This window comes from Epinephelus lanceolatus, chromosome 13, assembly GCF_041903045.1.
Source record: "Epinephelus lanceolatus isolate andai-2023 chromosome 13, ASM4190304v1, whole genome shotgun sequence".
NCBI lineage: Eukaryota > Metazoa > Chordata > Actinopteri > Perciformes > Serranidae > Epinephelus > Epinephelus lanceolatus.
Genome location: NC_135746.1, coordinates 30,557,357 through 30,574,872, shown reverse-complemented (window position 1 = coordinate 30,574,872; position 17,516 = coordinate 30,557,357). Strand labels below are relative to the sequence as shown.

Below are 17,516 nucleotides of genomic sequence, written 5' to 3'. Positions count from 1 at the left end.
GACTGTTCCTAATTCATTTTAGAAACTGTACTCACGTCATATTTGCTCTTGTCCTAAACCTTTTATTCCATGTTAATTGCATACTGTGGTTTTTATTTATTTGTTGTGTGTGACAGTTGTAAATGTCTCTTTGCCTTGTTGTAACTTGTAAGAACGTTTTATGCTGCCCTCTTGGTCAGGTCACTCTGAAAAAGAGATTTTTAATCTCAGTGAGGCTTTGACCTGGTTAAATAAAGTATACATATAATTCTGAGCCCAGTCATCCCACAGAGGCAACTAATTTTGGCTGCTTGTATCCACAATCTCATTCTTTCGGTCACTACGCGGAGCTCATGACCATAGGTGAGGGTTGGAACATAGATGGACCAGTAAATCGAAAGCTTCACCTTTCGGCTCAACTCCCTCTTCACCACGACAGTCCATGGTGGTGCATCACTGCAGACACAGCACCAATTCACCAATCTATCCCATGCTCCATTCTACCCTCGCTCGTGAACAAGACGCCGAGATACTTAACTCCCTTGCTTGAAATTCCTCAGAGAGTCACCACCTTTACATGGTGGAGGGACTTGTGTTTCCCCGTGATCCTGTGTTGTCCGGGGCTAATAGCCCCTGGTCTCCCAAGGCAAAGTGGTCCCAGGGGAGGGACCAGACTAAGAGCAAACAAGACCTTGATGATTCGGCAAAATTTGGACATTGAGAACCTCGCACAGTATGGGGACACCAGGGCCCCCCCAGAGCCAGACCTGGGGGCTAGCTTGCAGTTGAGCTTCTGGTGGCCGGGCATTGGGGCATGGGGCCCAGTTGGGCTCAGCTCAAGTAAGTCACATGGAGCCACCACCCTGTGGGTTGGGTGCATTGTGTGCTTGGCAGCAGGAACGGGCAGGGCCCTGAGCGTATCGATCCCTGGCATCGCAGACTGGCTCTGTGGCCAGTCGGTGTGCTTGTGATCAATGGTGGTCCTCGCGGTGTGGCAGGTGTTTGGGCAGGAACTCAACATGGCGGAGATCACTACTGCAAGGAGTCTGGCTCTTAATGATGTCACCAGTGCAAGATGGCAGCGGATGTATCTGGGATATTTTGGCTTCATTGTTGTGCAGTGGGAGGAAGTGGAGACGCATAATTCATCTCTATATACAGTTTGTGGGTCATCGCGACGAATGGAACAAACTTTCCTACATTGTCATTTGATCAGTGTTTATTATAAAAATATTGATTATAGCCACTTTAACTCAGAATTATGTTGTCCTGTTGATGGCAGAATGTCATGTTGCGCTGTCTTATTATGGACACCTATTGTCCCAAAAGAAGAATTGCTAATGGTCTTAGTGCCACTCTGACTTTCAGTTTCACTAACTGGTGTTCCCAAAATGTAAAATAAAAAATCTAAATCTGGCAGCCAGATTGGAGTAAACTCTATAACACAAAAAAACAACAACATATTTTTGTTAGTTAAGAAGGGACCTCCTGATGTCCTCAAATGGACTTCCTGGAGCACAGAGGTCCCACATCAGTGAAGATGTCTCATTTGTGACCTATATTTAAATGTATTATCCTCTGCAGACATGGGTCGTTACAAGTGCCTCTATTTTGGAAATGTGAATAATAGTAAATCCTAGCAATGCTGACTCCCCTGCATTCATCAGTGTCACCCGTCAGCTCTGTTTGTGTCCTGTGTGTGGTTGTTAGGTTACACTGCCGGACAGCACAGCTCTTCACAGGGAATGTTAAGTGAAGGTCTGCAGCTCCCAGGAGACCTGCTCTGTATGTTCTTGGCACAGACCTAAAAGACAAGCTGACATAAGGTGGCCTTTTTTTGTGGAATTTAGAGTAAAATATACATTTAAAATGTAAACATAGATTTTTTTTAAGACCATAAATTGGTGGCTTAAGATGTTCGCCTGTGTGTGAAGATGCATATGATCATTTTTCCTCTCCCTTTTCTAAATATTTGATTTAACCAGTGAAAGATCCCCAAATGCTGCAATGAGACAAAACAGATTCAATGCAAAACATGAAACAGATGAAGAATTCAAACAGTGGATCTCCCAAACCCACAGCCACACTGCTACATTACTGCCCAAACATACTATAACTAACCCTTAAAGAAATGGTGTAACTATTTTAGGAAATACCAGTTACACATAACCCCCTTCTTGGTTTTTGAACAAATTAAACACACCAGATACCATTTAATTAATGAATGCTAGATGCTGATTTAGGTACTGATGGGTTTACTGTTTCCCTTTGTGTTCAGTCTTTGTGCTAAGCTAACCGGCTGCTAGCTGCATAGGTGGATTGCAGTATTAGACAGTGGGCCAGATATGCCAAAGGCTCCACTGGCTTTCCTTATACAGGAGCGAGACACATGGATTTTGTGTGTGGTCATTTTGTGTCTCTTTGTTTCTCTTTGCAGTCGATTTGTGTCTTTTTGTTGTGGTTTTGTGTCTCTTTGTATGTGATTTGTGTATTTCTGTTGTGGTTTTGTGTCTCTTTGTAATCATTTTGTGTCTCTTCATTACTGTTTTGTGTCTGTAGTCACTTTGTGTCTCTTTATTATTGTTTTAATGTCTCTTTCTAGTCATTTTGTGTCTCTTTGTAGTTGTTTTGCACCTTAAAGTAGGTTTTAGTGTCTGTTTGCAGTTCCTGAACATTGTGTTTTTTGTGTCCCTGTCATTTTGATCCTCTTCCTGGTTGCTACGTATTAATTTGAGTCACATTTAGCAGGTTCAGGGCTAACATATTGGGCCTTTGGCCCCAGTAAGCTCCTTCGGCAATCCATCCATCGCTGGCTGTAGCTTCATACTTAGCCTACGGACTTAAGAGTTGCGTAAATGGCTGTGTTTAATATTTTAACATGCTCTTTAGTGCGCTAAAACAGTATGCTACACTTTTTGTATGTCCAAAACCGTAGTATGAAACGACTAGTACATGAATGGCATACTTTTTCCAGTGAATTATTACAGTATGTAAATACGGCACTCGACAGTGGCATACATATCCCACAGTGCAACACGGTAGATGACAACGTTCACAACAGAGTTTCCATTTGGCTGGGCGTAATTTATGTTTAAAATATTTTTTAAATTACCAGTAGAGCTGAGGTTGGCATGGGTTACCATAGTTACACGTCTACAACTGGTAGGGAGGCTCTCAGGAAGTGGCAGTAATAACAGCCTAGTGCGTCTGAGAAGATACATACTACTTTCATGTGATACTCAACAAATGTGTGGTTTCTTAAGGCCCCTAAAATTTCAGTTTGAAATGTGCTTTAGGGTCACCTACAATATAAATACTTAAAAAATAATTAGCAGTTAATTACATGATCACATACTAATTGCCACTGGTTGGATCAAACAACCAACTGGTTGTCTTTGGTCCTGGACCCCAGGTTAGTTGCTGTACTGGTTACCAGAGAAATTCATGAACAGGACCCTGAGGTGGATATAAGGAGACATTGGGCAGTGGCTTTGTGCCAGACTTTCTTTTCTATTAAGTCTCCTAGGCCAACAAGTGCATGCTGTATTTTTATATGAGATAAACACACATAAACAGATTGAGCAAAGATGGAAACAGTGGCAATTCTTTTTCCACAGTTAGTGCACTTGGTCTTGAGCCATCAAGGGCCTGGGAATGCAGTAATCTTAAAATAAACACATCCAGATTGTGTCTCTATGTAATTTTGGCACAGACGTCAGCTGTGACTGGATGTATTGGGCTGTAGAGGGGTCTGCTCCCAAACTGCTTCTGTCTCATATCTGCCTCAGAGATTTTTCCGCCTTCACATTTATCTGTCTTGTCAGAATTTTGTGTTTAACAGTGCGTTCCTCTCTTTCCTCAAAAGATGGGAACATTCTGTCTAGTATCGACAAATCACATGCATGTATACAACAACAATACATTTGTGAATGTATCCAAAGCCTGCTCTTATTCCTCTGTGCCTGAAGTTTCAGTGCTGTCCAAACACTATTAAAACCACATCAGTGAACCACACTGCACTGGGTGACATATTCCTTCATTATCACAGACACACACACTGTAGTTTGTCTTTAAGGTGAGATTTTAAGGTGTGGTTCGTCAACCCTGTCTCTTAGTAATAATCACAAACAACTAATTTGCTGCAGCAAATGTGTTCTGAAGGAAACGTAAAGTCGACGGGATTAGTTGACAAAGTAGGATTTATCCTCAGGGAGAGCTGAAAACAGTTGTTCCTTTAGTTGTTAAGATGTTTTGGTCAGGACTGAAGCGGTGGACTGACTAACTGAGACTGCCAACCGTAGAGCGAGCTCAACAACTGTTGGATAGATGGCATGACATTATGTACAGACATTTATTGTCCCCAGAGGACGAATTCTCCTGATCTTTGTGAGCACTTTATTTTTCTTTTTACGTCACCAGCAGTTTAAAAATTACAGAGCTGCTACATCAGGACTGTAGTCTGTAGTTTTGTTTGACAATATTTTTTTTGTCATTTTGTCTGTCTTCTGCCAATTAAATCAATGCACACTGCTCTAAGCAACCTGAGTCTGCCCTTCCTACGTCCAGTCAATCACGCAAAGATGGCTGGTCATCTTGTTCTACAGGAACCCCTTTCAATGCTGGAAATACTAATGTTTTTCTCCTGAAATCACAAAAAGGCTCTAAGACTACTGTGCACTGTAAAGCTTTTATTAACCAGCTGTGAAAATGCTCTGAACATTGAAATGCTTGATTAGATTAGGGATCAATGGCCAACTTGTATTCAGTCTAAAAGGGGAATAATCATCTAAGTTTGTTAATATGTGTAAAATATTAACAATCACGCAGGTTAGAAGACGTGAACAACAGCACTCACTGTCTCAACCAGCTGTTAGTACAATATACAATGCACAAATAACCACAGAGGACTGCTCTATTACAAATCACAAATGTTTACTGAGACAATAATTGATCGATGAATCAAAACTGAACTGAATAAAGCAGTTTCACATTTAAGAAAGATCAATGTTTCTGTGATGCTATTTGGCTCATCAGAGACGGGCTATTGTGTGCTCACCTTTTTCTCTGGTAACACAAGATGAAGACTTTCAGGTTTTTATTAGGAGCCAAATTAGTCGTAGCAGTCTCCTCCTTTTCAACACAAATGGATCGGGTAATTTAAACCAGTAAAAACGCTGAATAAAGCAGTTTTGTGTTAAAAGAAATCAGTGTTTTTCAGTCACTGCTCGTCGCGGAGGGGATGCTAACTACGTTGGCCAATGCGAAAACACAAATGGCCCTATCTAGAGTCACTGTGTGGTTTGTCCATTCTGGGCTACTAATCTGTAGAATCATGGTGGTGTAACATGATTATACATATTTACTAGCCTGGAAATCCAGACTCAAATCTAGAAAGATTTTGAGTCTGGCCCTCACCGATACACCCTTCCTACCCAAAGGGCAGCACTAACTGAAGCATATTAAATGCCGCTGCACACAATTGGATAGCACGATAGCCAATCGGAGCAGAAAAACAAGGTGATGTATTCATTGCACTAAGCCCCATTTGTTTGTCGACCAGTGGGGCTAACTGATACGTTATGCTTTTGCCGTATCCCGTCGGCAAACTAGCAAAAACGTCCTTCCTGAAAGCAAAGGCTTCTAGGGCAGTCTTCTGTTCCTCTCTCAAGGAAAAAAATAAGTGTAGTTAGCTTAGCGTTTCTTCCAAAGCTAAATTGAATGGACGCGGTCCTTCGGCAGCTACCATCTTGGCTGTTTACTTTTTGACTCGTATGGCGCAGTGCTGTCCTCATCATGTTACGCCCGCCCAGAGTCCGCCTCTGTCAGATAGACTGATCTGATTGGTCCGATGGCGATTCAGCTGGCTCTGCTCGTTGGGGATCTTCGTGCAGAGCAAATTCGAATTTGCTAGGGGCGGGGCATCTGGATTTCCAGGTTACACATTTACTATATCATATTCCAATTCCGCCATCCCCTAAATCCTACACACTGGACCTTTAATTAATTTTCTCAAACTTTATAAAGCTTCTTCAGACCCTCAGAAGACATTTGCTGTGCATTACTTAACTGACCTATAGATGTGAAATTGTTGGAGTGCCCCTCAAATTTAAAAATCCTTTCACCCTCTAAATCACACTAAAATGTCAAGAAACATTCAATCAAACATTAGCCAGGACCTTTGCGAAATGACATCACCTGTAACGCAACATAAATTTAAAATCTTTTATTAGTTTCATATGAAGTGAAGATGAACTGATTCACCAGTATTCAGGCCAGGTCTGTGCTACGAGAATTCATGTGACATTTTGACTTGTACTATACACAGTTGTGTTTTACAGTGACGAGACTCTTCTGTTTTCCTTTCTTTGATTGCTAGGGTACCATTTCCAAAACATAATTGATGATCTTCAGGGGCACATAACCCCAGAGTTGCTGCTGGCAGATCAGACCAACAGTAAGCCTAACTTGTCTGAGAAAGGACCTCATATTAATGTTAAAAAAAAAACCCTCATAAAGTGAAATTTTCATGTCATGGGACCTTTAAAAACTGATCCTCACACACACAAATACCAGAGCATACTATCAGGAGTGTTATTTTTTAGTACTGTGCTGCTGCTTCTGTCTAGTGGTCACAGGACAAACTGCAACTTTTGGCAATAAAACACTGTTATCCACACAGACAGAGGTCAAAGTTGTGTGTTTTATAGCTCTTTTAATCCTCAGTGCAACTTGATGGCTTTATATCTTTGCTGTAGGAGCTGGGATAAACCGACAACACACACAGAAATCCTTGAAATCCAACATGCTAATCGTCTGTTGTACTTACAATGTGATTTGGTGGGTTGTTGTAGAAAAATAGGGGTATGGTAGTTTTTGAAATGAGCTTGTGACTTTGTATCTTTCAGGTTGGTCTGCGGCACAGTCCAATGGATCAGCAGTTTATAGCCATGTCTCCTACCCAGGCAACTTCACCCACAGAGGTAACTATGATGTCTGCATGGACATACACAGCTTTTAAATGAAACACTACAATGATCAATAATTATAAATTAACATTTTATTTCTGTGTTTGTCTTTAGATATGTCCTACTTTGTCTTTGCCCCAACTCAACTTCCGACAGTCTCCTTGAATATGCAAAAGGATCCTGATGAGAAAGCTTTTTGAAATGGTGAGAGAGAGCACACATACACAAGTTGTATATGCTCTAACAAGCTTTTAGATAATTGAAACACATGCATGTTAACGCTTTTTCTTTTTGACTTTCTTGTAGCTTTTCTTCATGCAGCTGTTGGTGATACAGCAGGTAACATTAACACGACTTGAATCACACAGACAAGTGTTCAGAAATAGAAACACATTGAAACAATGTTCAACAAGGTATCATGGAAATATTTGCCTATTTAAATCTGTTTTTACCACTAAAACATTAGTTATTAACTCATTAACATTCATTTCATCGTGCTCTCCTTCCACACTGGTCTGACTCGGCTCAGCAAACACTGCTGCAGAGGTACTGGCACACTCCCTGTCCTGCTGCACATGTGTGCCAGGCTCCTGGGCTGTTGCACCCTTTTGCCCCCCTTCACTTTGTCCCTGACCCCCATCCTCTGCCCCCTGAGCAGACCTAGCCTCTGACTCCCATCCTCTGCACCCTCTGCACCCTGAGCAGACCCAGCCTCTTACCCAAACCCTCTGCACCCTGAGGAAAACCCAGCCTCCGACTTGTGAGCTTTTCCTGGACAGCTACATATCACGTGTTGTCACTGTTTTACTGTTATATCTGATATTTTGGATTAATATCACTGCTGCAGATGTTAAGGTTGTGCTAATTTTAACTCCTTTATGTACTGTTAGGTAATTTAATCTACAGCATCATATTCTGTAAGATCATCATATGTTTGTAGCCTGGTTGTCCTGTGAGAACCATGTTTCTTTAAAAAGTCAACTTTTCATGGTGTCAGAAAAACAGCCCTGTTTTCAGCTTTGGGACGATGCATTGTACAGCTGATCCAAGAGGGTTTTAAAGAGTTTATTTAGCTTAAGAGGCAGGAGAATGTTCTCAACACACAAAGGAACAACTGAGCATGCTTTGTTTTAAATCAAACATGCAGCACATGAGTTCAGTCTGCTGGGGCAGTTTCAGCAGCATACAGTATGTTATTCATGGTTTTGGAGTAAGATGGTCAACAGTCACATATGTGTGTATGTTTGGGTGTTTACATAGTCTTGGCTATGCAGTACAGTGTGAGTGGACAGCAGAGAGCTCCACATGCTGTGAAGGATCTTTGGCACCAGTCTGTGGTGAGAAATGGAAAAAGTGTTGTGTTTGAAATCTAAAAAAGCTGAGGAAGAGAATTTCCTGCAGTATTTAATTTGGCCAAACAGTTTTTCTGCCTGTAGACTGATAAAGACTAAAAACACCAAATACATAAAGACCCATCCCACTCACAAGGTGATAACCATACACTAATCATTTATTCATTAAAGCATAACATGGCTAATCAAATTCACTCAGCAAAAAGCAATATTCAATGAAATGGTATAACAAAACAAACAAGATTCAATGTTACAAAACCTGCATTGTGCCCATGCAGGGACACAGCACTAAGAATACAGTATATATATCCAATATGTCTGCTTCCTTTTTATACACTCTCCACCTCTAGAGGGAGCCTCAACTCCCTCAATGTGTCATAGAGCTGCTGCTGCTGCTGCTGCTGTGTTCTCACTTTGCTACAGTTAAACCAAGCAAATGCATGACATGACCAACTGAGATCATGCTTATTATAATTCTGCTCACTTAAAATTCTGAATCTATGATCCAAACAATCCTGCAGTTGTTATAAAAACATGTTGCATTTAATAAGTAACATCTTATTTGGTTGGTTTGTTGATGGTAGCGTAGAGGTTTCTGGGATCAGCAGAGGCTCCAGCAGAGGAAGAAGAAGGAGCTTTCACAGTGCTGAAGGTCACTGCATCACCTTCATCATCATCATCATCATCATCATCATCAACACGGACCTGGAGGGAAAAAGAACAACTCATAAATGACTCACACATAAACTTAACACAACTTCCTGATGTTGCTGCCATCAAACAACTGTAGTTGCAGCAGCTTTTATCTGCTGATTAGATGATGAAATATCTTGTGTGTGAAGTTGACATGTTGGTCTGATGGTGGCGCTACTGCACAGGAAAGGTAACAGAGTCTCCAACAAACACCAGCATTTATCATCTGGTGACCATGAACACTCACAGCAAATGTCATGTCATCCTGGCCTTTAGTTTTGGACTGACATCAGAATAATTCATCATAAATCTATATGGACTTTAATGTTAAAATCAGTAACATCACCAGTATAAGCAGTCATACAGCTGACCTTGGCTTTATGGCCTGTGTTCTTGGTGTAGCTGATGGAGGTGTAGGAAACATCAGCTTCAGGATCAGCCTGCACAGAGGAGACAACATAATGACTGTTCAGTAACATGTAACATACTGACTCACTCTTACACTTAATTAATTTAATTCAATTCTAGTTGCATCACAGTTCCTTCTTCTTCTTCAGAGAAGAAACATACAAACATAACCTGTATATGAGTGTAGCTTTGTACTGGGTGTAGTGTGTGATCTCACTGTGTCCTGACTGGTTTATAGACCACATGTTTAACCTCAGTCATCAGTGCTGTATTGTAGGTAGCTGGACTTGCATTTCTTGAAAATGTTTCACCTCTCATCCAGAAGCTTCTTCAGTTCTAAATGACCGGCGGGGAGATGCAGGCTTTAAACTCTGTGTGGGTGGGAACCCTTGCAAAGTCGTTGGGGCCACATGTGAGTCATTAAGGTTACAATTTGAGTCACTGACCAACCTGGCCATCATGTGTATCGTTAGGATCAGTTGGGACCAGATGTGAATGGGTGTGAAGTCGTCTAGGGAGGTATCCCAAGACTGCATTGTAGGTGGGTGATAAGTGGTGTGATAAGAGGCCACCTCCTCTGTTTAACGATTGACGTTCCAGATCGATGTAGATGGCTTCTTTTACGCCTTTTTCAAACCATGGCCAAGGGACTGAACTTTGCCGTAACACCAGAACTGATACCGGTGGTAGAGATTATCACAGCAACAGAGTCAGCCATCAGAAACAACACGCTGGCAGACACAGAGGCAGACATCTGATATTAAAGGTATCAGTCACTCTTGCTAGAGTAAAAGCACCACCTTCCAACCTAACCATTGAAGAAAGGAAGGCCCTGGCATCACTGAGGAAAGACTGGAAAATCACCATCTTGCCTGCAGACAAAGGGAGATGCACAGTGGTGCTGAGGACAGTGGACTATGATTCCAAAATCACTACTCTGCTCAGCGACACAGAGACATACGAAACACTGAAACGTGATTCTACCAGTAGCTTCAAAAAGAAGGTCATAGATTATCTACAAAAACTGGAAAAGGACAAAGTCATTGACAGACCGCTGTATTATCGACTGTTCCCCAGTGAGGCCATCCCATGCATCTATGGACTTCCCAAGATACACAAGGAAGGAGCACCACTAAGCTCTTAGTTCCATCATCAGCATCATCAACTCAGTCATGTACAACATCTCCAAACACCTAGCTATGATCCTGATGGTAACACTCCACAACATGTAAATAACTCTCAGGATTTTACCAACAAGACCAGAGAGATAACACTGGACTCTGACGAAACTATGGTATCATACGACGTCACTTCACTTTTTACTTGCATTCCCACCAAAGAAGCAATTGAGATAGTGAGGAAACGTCGGCTACAAAGCACGGCTGTGCTATGGGCTCACTGGTGTCCCCTATCGTGGCCAATCTTTACATGGAAGATTTGGAGAAGAGAGCTCTGACCATCTTTACAGGAGCAGCTTCTAGCCTCCGGTTCAGATATGTGGATGACACCTGGGTCAAAATCAAAACCAAGGAAGTGGAAACCTTCATGAAACACATTAATACATTCGACCCCAACATCAGTCTCACATGGGAGGATGTCAGAGGAGACAGTCTACCATTCTTAGACTGTGCAGTACACAATGAGGAGGACATGAACCTAAATATTGAGGTGTACTGAAAACCTACTCACATGGACCAACCTGCTGTTCGACTCTCACCACCCACTGGAGCACAAGTTGGGAGTCGTGAGGACACTGAGTCATGGGGCTGAAAACATGCCCACCAGGACAGAGGGGAAGGTCAAGGAACAGAAACACATTGGGGAAGCACTTAAAACCTGTGGCTACCCAACTGGGCCTTTGCCAAAACCTCTAAAAGACCCAGAGCAGACAGAGAGGAAGAGACACAAGAATGAAACAACGTTGTCATTCCTTATGTCACAGGAGTATCTGAGAAACTCAGGAGGATTTTCAACAAACACCACATCCCTGTGCACTTTAAACCCAGTAACACTCTTAGACAGGAACTTGTCCACCCCAAGGACAAAGCACCCAGACATAAGCAGAGCAATGTAGTGCAGCCAGGAATGCACAGATTTGTACATTGGGGAAACAAAACAACCACTCCACAAGCGCATGGCACAGCACAGCAGAGCCAGCTCCACGGGTCAAGACTCAGCTGTCCATTTACATCTAAAGGAGAATAGACACTCTTTTGAGGACAGCAATGTGCACATCTTGGCCAGGGAAGGCAGATGGTTTGAAAGAGGCATAAAAGAAGTCATCTACGTCAAACCGGAATGACCATTGTTAAACAGAGGAGGTGGCCTCCGTTACCACATATCACCCACCTACAATACAGTCTTGGGATCCCTCCCTAGACGACTTCACACCCATTAACATCTGGTCCCACCTGACCCTAACAATACACATGATGGCCAGGTGGGTCAACGACTCACATTGTGACCTTAACAACTTTGAAACTACTGTAGGAGCTCACATGTGGCCCCAACAACTCTGCAAGTGTTCCCACCCACACAGAGTTTAAAGCCTGCAACTCTGCACCCACCAGTCATTTTGAACTGAAGAAGCTTCTTTGATGAAAGGCGAAACATCTTCAAGAAGTGCGAGCAAGTCCAGTTGCCTATGATATAGCACTTATGATTACCATGACCTGGATGACTGACACTCTTCACCAACAAGTCATCTTCATCAACGTGTGCATTGTATCTGTGTAGGTTTCATGAATGGCCAAACATCTGCAACATCTGTGCAATGTAATCCAATACAACAGTCCCACAACAAATACTGCCAATGTAAGACTTAGTCGAGAACTACACAGTTAATAGTGAATAGCCACAAACCACAAACCCTGCTTAGATTTATTAACAGTTGTATAGGAAGTTTAATTATTCACTTTTAAAACTCACCATGTTTTCATCCATCTGTGTTTTGTTCCCTGAAAAGACAAAAAAAAGGTCAACTTCAACTTTCACAGTGAAAATTCAGAGTTCAGTATTGTATATTAATATTTCTTCTGTGAATGTTCTCACCTTTAGTTTTCTTTAGTTTTCTGATGACAGCCACAGTGATTATTATAAGTGCTGCTAAACCCACAGCCGCAACGATGAACACCCACTGACCTGGAAATAGAGGTGAGAAGTCTTCAGTGTACTCTGCGTTTTTTTTTTTTTTTTGATGATGATGATGATGAGCTATTTGTTAGTGTGTTCTTGTGCCTGTGTGTGTGTGTTAGTATCTCTTAGATCTGAATGAACAAAGTGTATTTTGACTGCATGTCTATTCTAACTGTCAATTGTTGCATCATGACCTTAATGAATACAATAACAAAATGCAAGAACTGTACACTTTATCAAAAACTTCTGCATAAAACAAATGACAGAGAATGATGAAATATTAAAACCTCAGATTGAAACATTTTGTGTGATTATTCACATCAGTTTGAAATGATTTTAAACAGCTCATCATGTTCTCACCTGGTTTCTCACCTGAGGACTGAGGAGGGCTGAAGGTGAACTGATGAACTTCTTTAGTGTAACCATCTGTCACTTCACATTTCAATAACTCAGAATACTTCAACTTCTGATTATAGTCAGATGTTGTAAATGTCACAGAGGCTGAACATGTACTCTGTGATGTCTCCAAGTCATTCTGATTACTCTCATACAGCCACTTCACTGTGTGTGGACACTGTTCATATGTCCACACAGAGCAGTCCAAGATGACCCGATCAGTGTCGTTATGTTCAGTCACTGGTGAAGATGGAGATATTGTGAGAGAAAGACAACAAGAGTAAAATTAACTTCATCACTGTAATCATAATTATTATAATGTTTCAGTATCTTGTTCTAACAAGACAGTTTGAGCTGAAAACATTATGACGGAAATACTCACTGTCAACAACAGACAGATGAACATCAGAGTCTGAAACTTGTCGTCCTGATCTGAACTGTCTGCAGGTGTAACGTCCAACATCCTCACGTGTGACCTTCTTTATAACCAGAGAACATTTTGCTGTAACACTCAGTCTGTCTGATTTAGCTTCAGATTCTCTGTCAATCTTCCCATGTTCAAACAGCGTCACTGTGTTTCTTTGAGCACTAAATAACCATGTAGCACTGTCACAGTTATCCTGATCATGTGTCACATTTTCACAAGACAAAGTGACTTCATCTCCAACTAAGGAATATTTCTCAGTTGCTGCTGCTGAAAAAGAGAGAAATGAAGAAAGAGTTCACTAAACTCACCACGTTACAAACAAAACTTGGAAGAATACTTAATAAAGTACTATTAATAATATCAATACAGTTTTGTAATGTCTCTTCAGTTAATGTGTGTTATATCCTTACCTGTAAACTTAAACAGCAGCATCAGAAATAAAGACATTATAATCCATCTGAATTCAGCCATCATGTTTCTCTCTTGGTCTCACGCTCTCAACTGTCAAAGTCTCTAACCTGCTGCTTCTTAAAAATGAACACACAGCATCTACTTCCTGTGATGATTAACTTCCTCATACTGCCTTCAGTCTGTGTCTTCTCTCCTCTGTTTGCTGTTGAATTCATGTGTGATATTAACTTGTATACTATCTGAATTTCTTGTGAACACAGAGTGAAAATCTTTTAATTTTGATACATTTTGCCAACTTTCTAATCTACACTGATTCACAGTGATGGCAACAGTAGATAAGGTCTTGATCAGCAATAGATCAGACCAAGCACCGAGCCCCTTCTCTCTCTCTCTCTCCTTTGCTAACATTCATGTCCTGTTACTGCATCTCGCTAACTCGGCTCCACTACACGTCACTAACTCAACTTCAAGAATACACATTTTGTGCTCCACTGTTGAACTATAGTGTAGACAGAGGTGGCTGAAGGTGTTGGACATCAATACTTCACCTGTGGTTTGCAGGTTTTTAATGCTACATGCTCACTGTGTCACTGTGAACAGGTTTGAGGAAGTATAAATGTGGCTGCAGGGACAGAGAGGCCGAATGTGACACTGCAGAGACGTTGTTGGACGTTGAAGAAGTGTACCTGTGGTCTGGAGGTTTTTCATATGCTCACTGTGTCTCTATAAGGGCATTGCAGAAAGGGTTAATGTGGCTGCAGGGACAGAGAAACATGATGCAGACGACTAGTTGAACATTTAAGATATTTGAAATGTATTTGCATTCATATTCACAGTTGGTCAAGTCACAGTAGGTGGTCTGGTGCATCCAAAATGTCTGAAAGTAGCATTCTCAGGTCACTTTGGGTTCACTTTTATCTGTATTTAGACACATGTCTGTGTTAGTATATGAAAGAATCACTAAACAAAGTGTAGAATTAAGTGGTGAGCATTTGTGTGCAGGTTATATTGTTATATAAAAATAGAGAATAAATAAAGAGAAGGCTGTCAGTGTTTTTAACCTGACTGGCTGCTACATGGGTGGCATAGTAGTGTAGTGGTAAGAGATCGAACCAGCAAGAGTTGCTGGTTCGATCCATGGAGGGAGCCTGGCAAGAGGGCTCTCTCCTCTGTGCAGAGTTTGTATGTTCTCATCTTCTCCAGGTACTCCAGCTTCCTCCCACAGTCCAAAGGATAGGTTGGGGATAGGTTAATGGGTGACTGTAAGTGTGAATGGTTGTCTGTCTCTGTGTGTTAGCGGGGTGTACCCTGCCTCTCACCCAATGTCAGCTGGGAAAGGCTCCAGCCCCTCCGTGACCCTAAAGGGGATAAGTGGTTACGAAAATGGGTGAATGGATGGATGCTGGACCTGAACGCTTCACTGTTTGGCTTCTTACTGAGTTTAAAACAGTGAGACATTCACAGTCCTGCATCACAGTAACATGAACAGTCTCCACCAGCATCTTAACATCATTTACACTGACTGACAGTCCCTGATCATTCATAGACATTTTTCATTTCACACGTCACTTCACTTCAGTTTATATTTTCATCTCATTATACTTTGAATCAAAAAGAAAAGTCTCAAGAAGCCACAGTGACCCCAGCAGTCAGGGGCTGATGTCTTCATGTCTCTGTCTTTACCCACATACAGCCACTTCACTGTGTGTCTACACACTCCATATGTCCACACAGAGCAGTTTAAGAGAAAAGCCTTCGTAATCCCATACATCTCCAAAAGCAACCCAATCCTTCATTTTGACATAATATTTATATTCTAATGGTACTCGTGCTCTAACCAGACTCTTGAAAGCTAGTAAAGAATCACACCTCTGCCCTCTTTCCATTTTGTCTTTCCTACTTAAACAAATTGCCAACTTTGCTTGACCCAAAAGAGAGTTCAGTAGGTGACCCTTTTTCTCCTTTTTTTCTCATAGTAAAAAGAAAAGAGAAGTCTACAATAATGCTCTGTAATTTCATCAACAGATTTGCTGGGGGTTCGACCACAGCCAGGTGGTGACACAAAGTGGAGGCCACCAGATTTTTAATGATAAGGGTACGCCCTCTGTAGGACATCTGGGGTACAAGCCAATGCCATTTCTTAAGCCCTCCTTCCATCCTTTCTACAAGACCCTCCCAGTTTTTGTAAACCTCTAAATGGTCACTTAAGTGAACACCTAAATATTTGATCTCATTTTTCCCCCACTTAAGACCATCAAGTAGCCGAGGCTCATTTCCTCACCATTTACCTGCTAACAAAGCAGAACACTTATTCCAGTTTACTTTTGATAATCTGTGATGTGTATTCATTTTTGGACATCACTATCACTATCATCTGTTACAGACACCATAATGTCATCTGCATATGTAGAGAGGCGAAAAGGTGAAAAGTTGTCTCTAATTTTTATCCCTCTTAACTCTTTCCTGATCTGACATAACATTGGTTCTATGGCTAAGGAGTAAAGCATGCCAGACATTACACAACCTTGCTGAATACCCCTGTTAATGTAATAGTTTAAATAAAGGTAATATATTAATCTGCAATAAGTTTAAATCCTGTTGAAGTTAAAAAGCTCATATAGGTAAAAGAAACAATTCATAAAAAAGGGCTGAGATGTGATTAAAAAAACCCATAAAGTCACTATAAATATGAGTTAAAAAACAGTAAATGTGAAGAGTTAAAAAATGGTTTAAAAACTGTAAACTCATCAGATGTTTAAGAAGGGGTTAAAATATTACATAATCTCTTATTCATTTCATTGTTTGTTTTATTTGTTACAGTTAAAAACTAAGCTATAATAATCTCTGTCTTCCACTAAGGAGGTCTAGATCTGTCAGAATCGGGGATCGACTATTTTTGTCTGCGCCCTCATACAAGGGATATCGCGCGCAATGTTTGCCTCACTTCACTAAAGCTCTGGTTGAGGAAACACCGCATCACTTATGTGATTATTTATCCCTGTTTTCCAGGTATGTGGTCGATATTGTGAACTGTGAAACTGTTTCTGATAAATTTATAAGACGTTTTGACTGTGAGGAGAACATTTATATGATGCTTGAGTAAGTTAAAACTGTTTACTGGGTATTTAAAAGTAAGTACCAGCGAGCGAGACTGCCGCCATCTTGTATAAATACACCAAGTGTCTTCATTGTTTACGTGTGTAAATGCACAAAAGTGAATGTATTTTGCACAGTTTATATCCTGTTTATGTAGTTACTTGATTTGTTCAAGTTTATTTGTTTAATTAGCAACTTTTGTATAAGAAAAGGGTGTGAGTTCACTAAGCTACTTTTCATCAGATTTACTGAGGAGAATGAACTAATAGGGAAAATGTGAATTACGTTTGAGGAATGCTGTATTTTATTTTATTTATCATTTAGATTCAGTTGTTGTATAATGCAATTTGTGTATTAAAAGACTGCAGGTTTAGATTGTTAAATTAATGTGCAGTTTAAAACATAAGTGGCATTAATCACATTATTTGAGCTTTAAACATACTTATACAGTATATGCAGATGTATTTTTGTGCAGATGTACTCTGTTTCAATGAAGGTATTGTTGTAAAATATGATTTGCCTCACTTCACTAAAGCTCTGGTTGAGGAAACACTGCATCACTTGTGTGATTATTTATCCCTGTTTTCCAGAGTGCAACATTAACCATAAAAGAAGCACTTGAACCACCATTAACTCTAACTTTGATTGTGTGAT

At 40.9% G+C, this 17,516-nt stretch overlaps 1 protein-coding gene across 2 annotated transcripts; it reads right to left on the bottom strand.

Annotated features, from left to right (window-relative positions):
- Positions 1-8,035: 8,035 nt before the first annotated feature.
- On the bottom strand, positions 8,036-13,885 carry LOC144466541 (uncharacterized). Of its 2 annotated transcripts, none has more exons than XM_078173972.1 (7): positions 13,766-13,885; positions 13,311-13,622; positions 12,893-13,168; positions 12,449-12,538; positions 12,326-12,354; positions 9,361-9,429; positions 8,036-9,001 (listed from the first exon to the last, which is right to left on the bottom strand). In XM_078173972.1, exons 1-7 carry the CDS (start codon positions 13,827-13,829, stop codon positions 8,855-8,857), a joined length of 987 nt encoding a protein of 328 aa, XP_078030098.1. In that variant the 5' UTR covers positions 13,830-13,885; the 3' UTR covers positions 8,036-8,854. The 2 variants fall into 2 exon arrangements, with proteins under 2 accessions (XP_078030098.1, XP_078030099.1); XM_078173973.1 differs by having other exon boundaries at positions 12,905-13,168.
- Between the last annotated feature and the right edge of the window lie 3,631 nt (positions 13,886-17,516).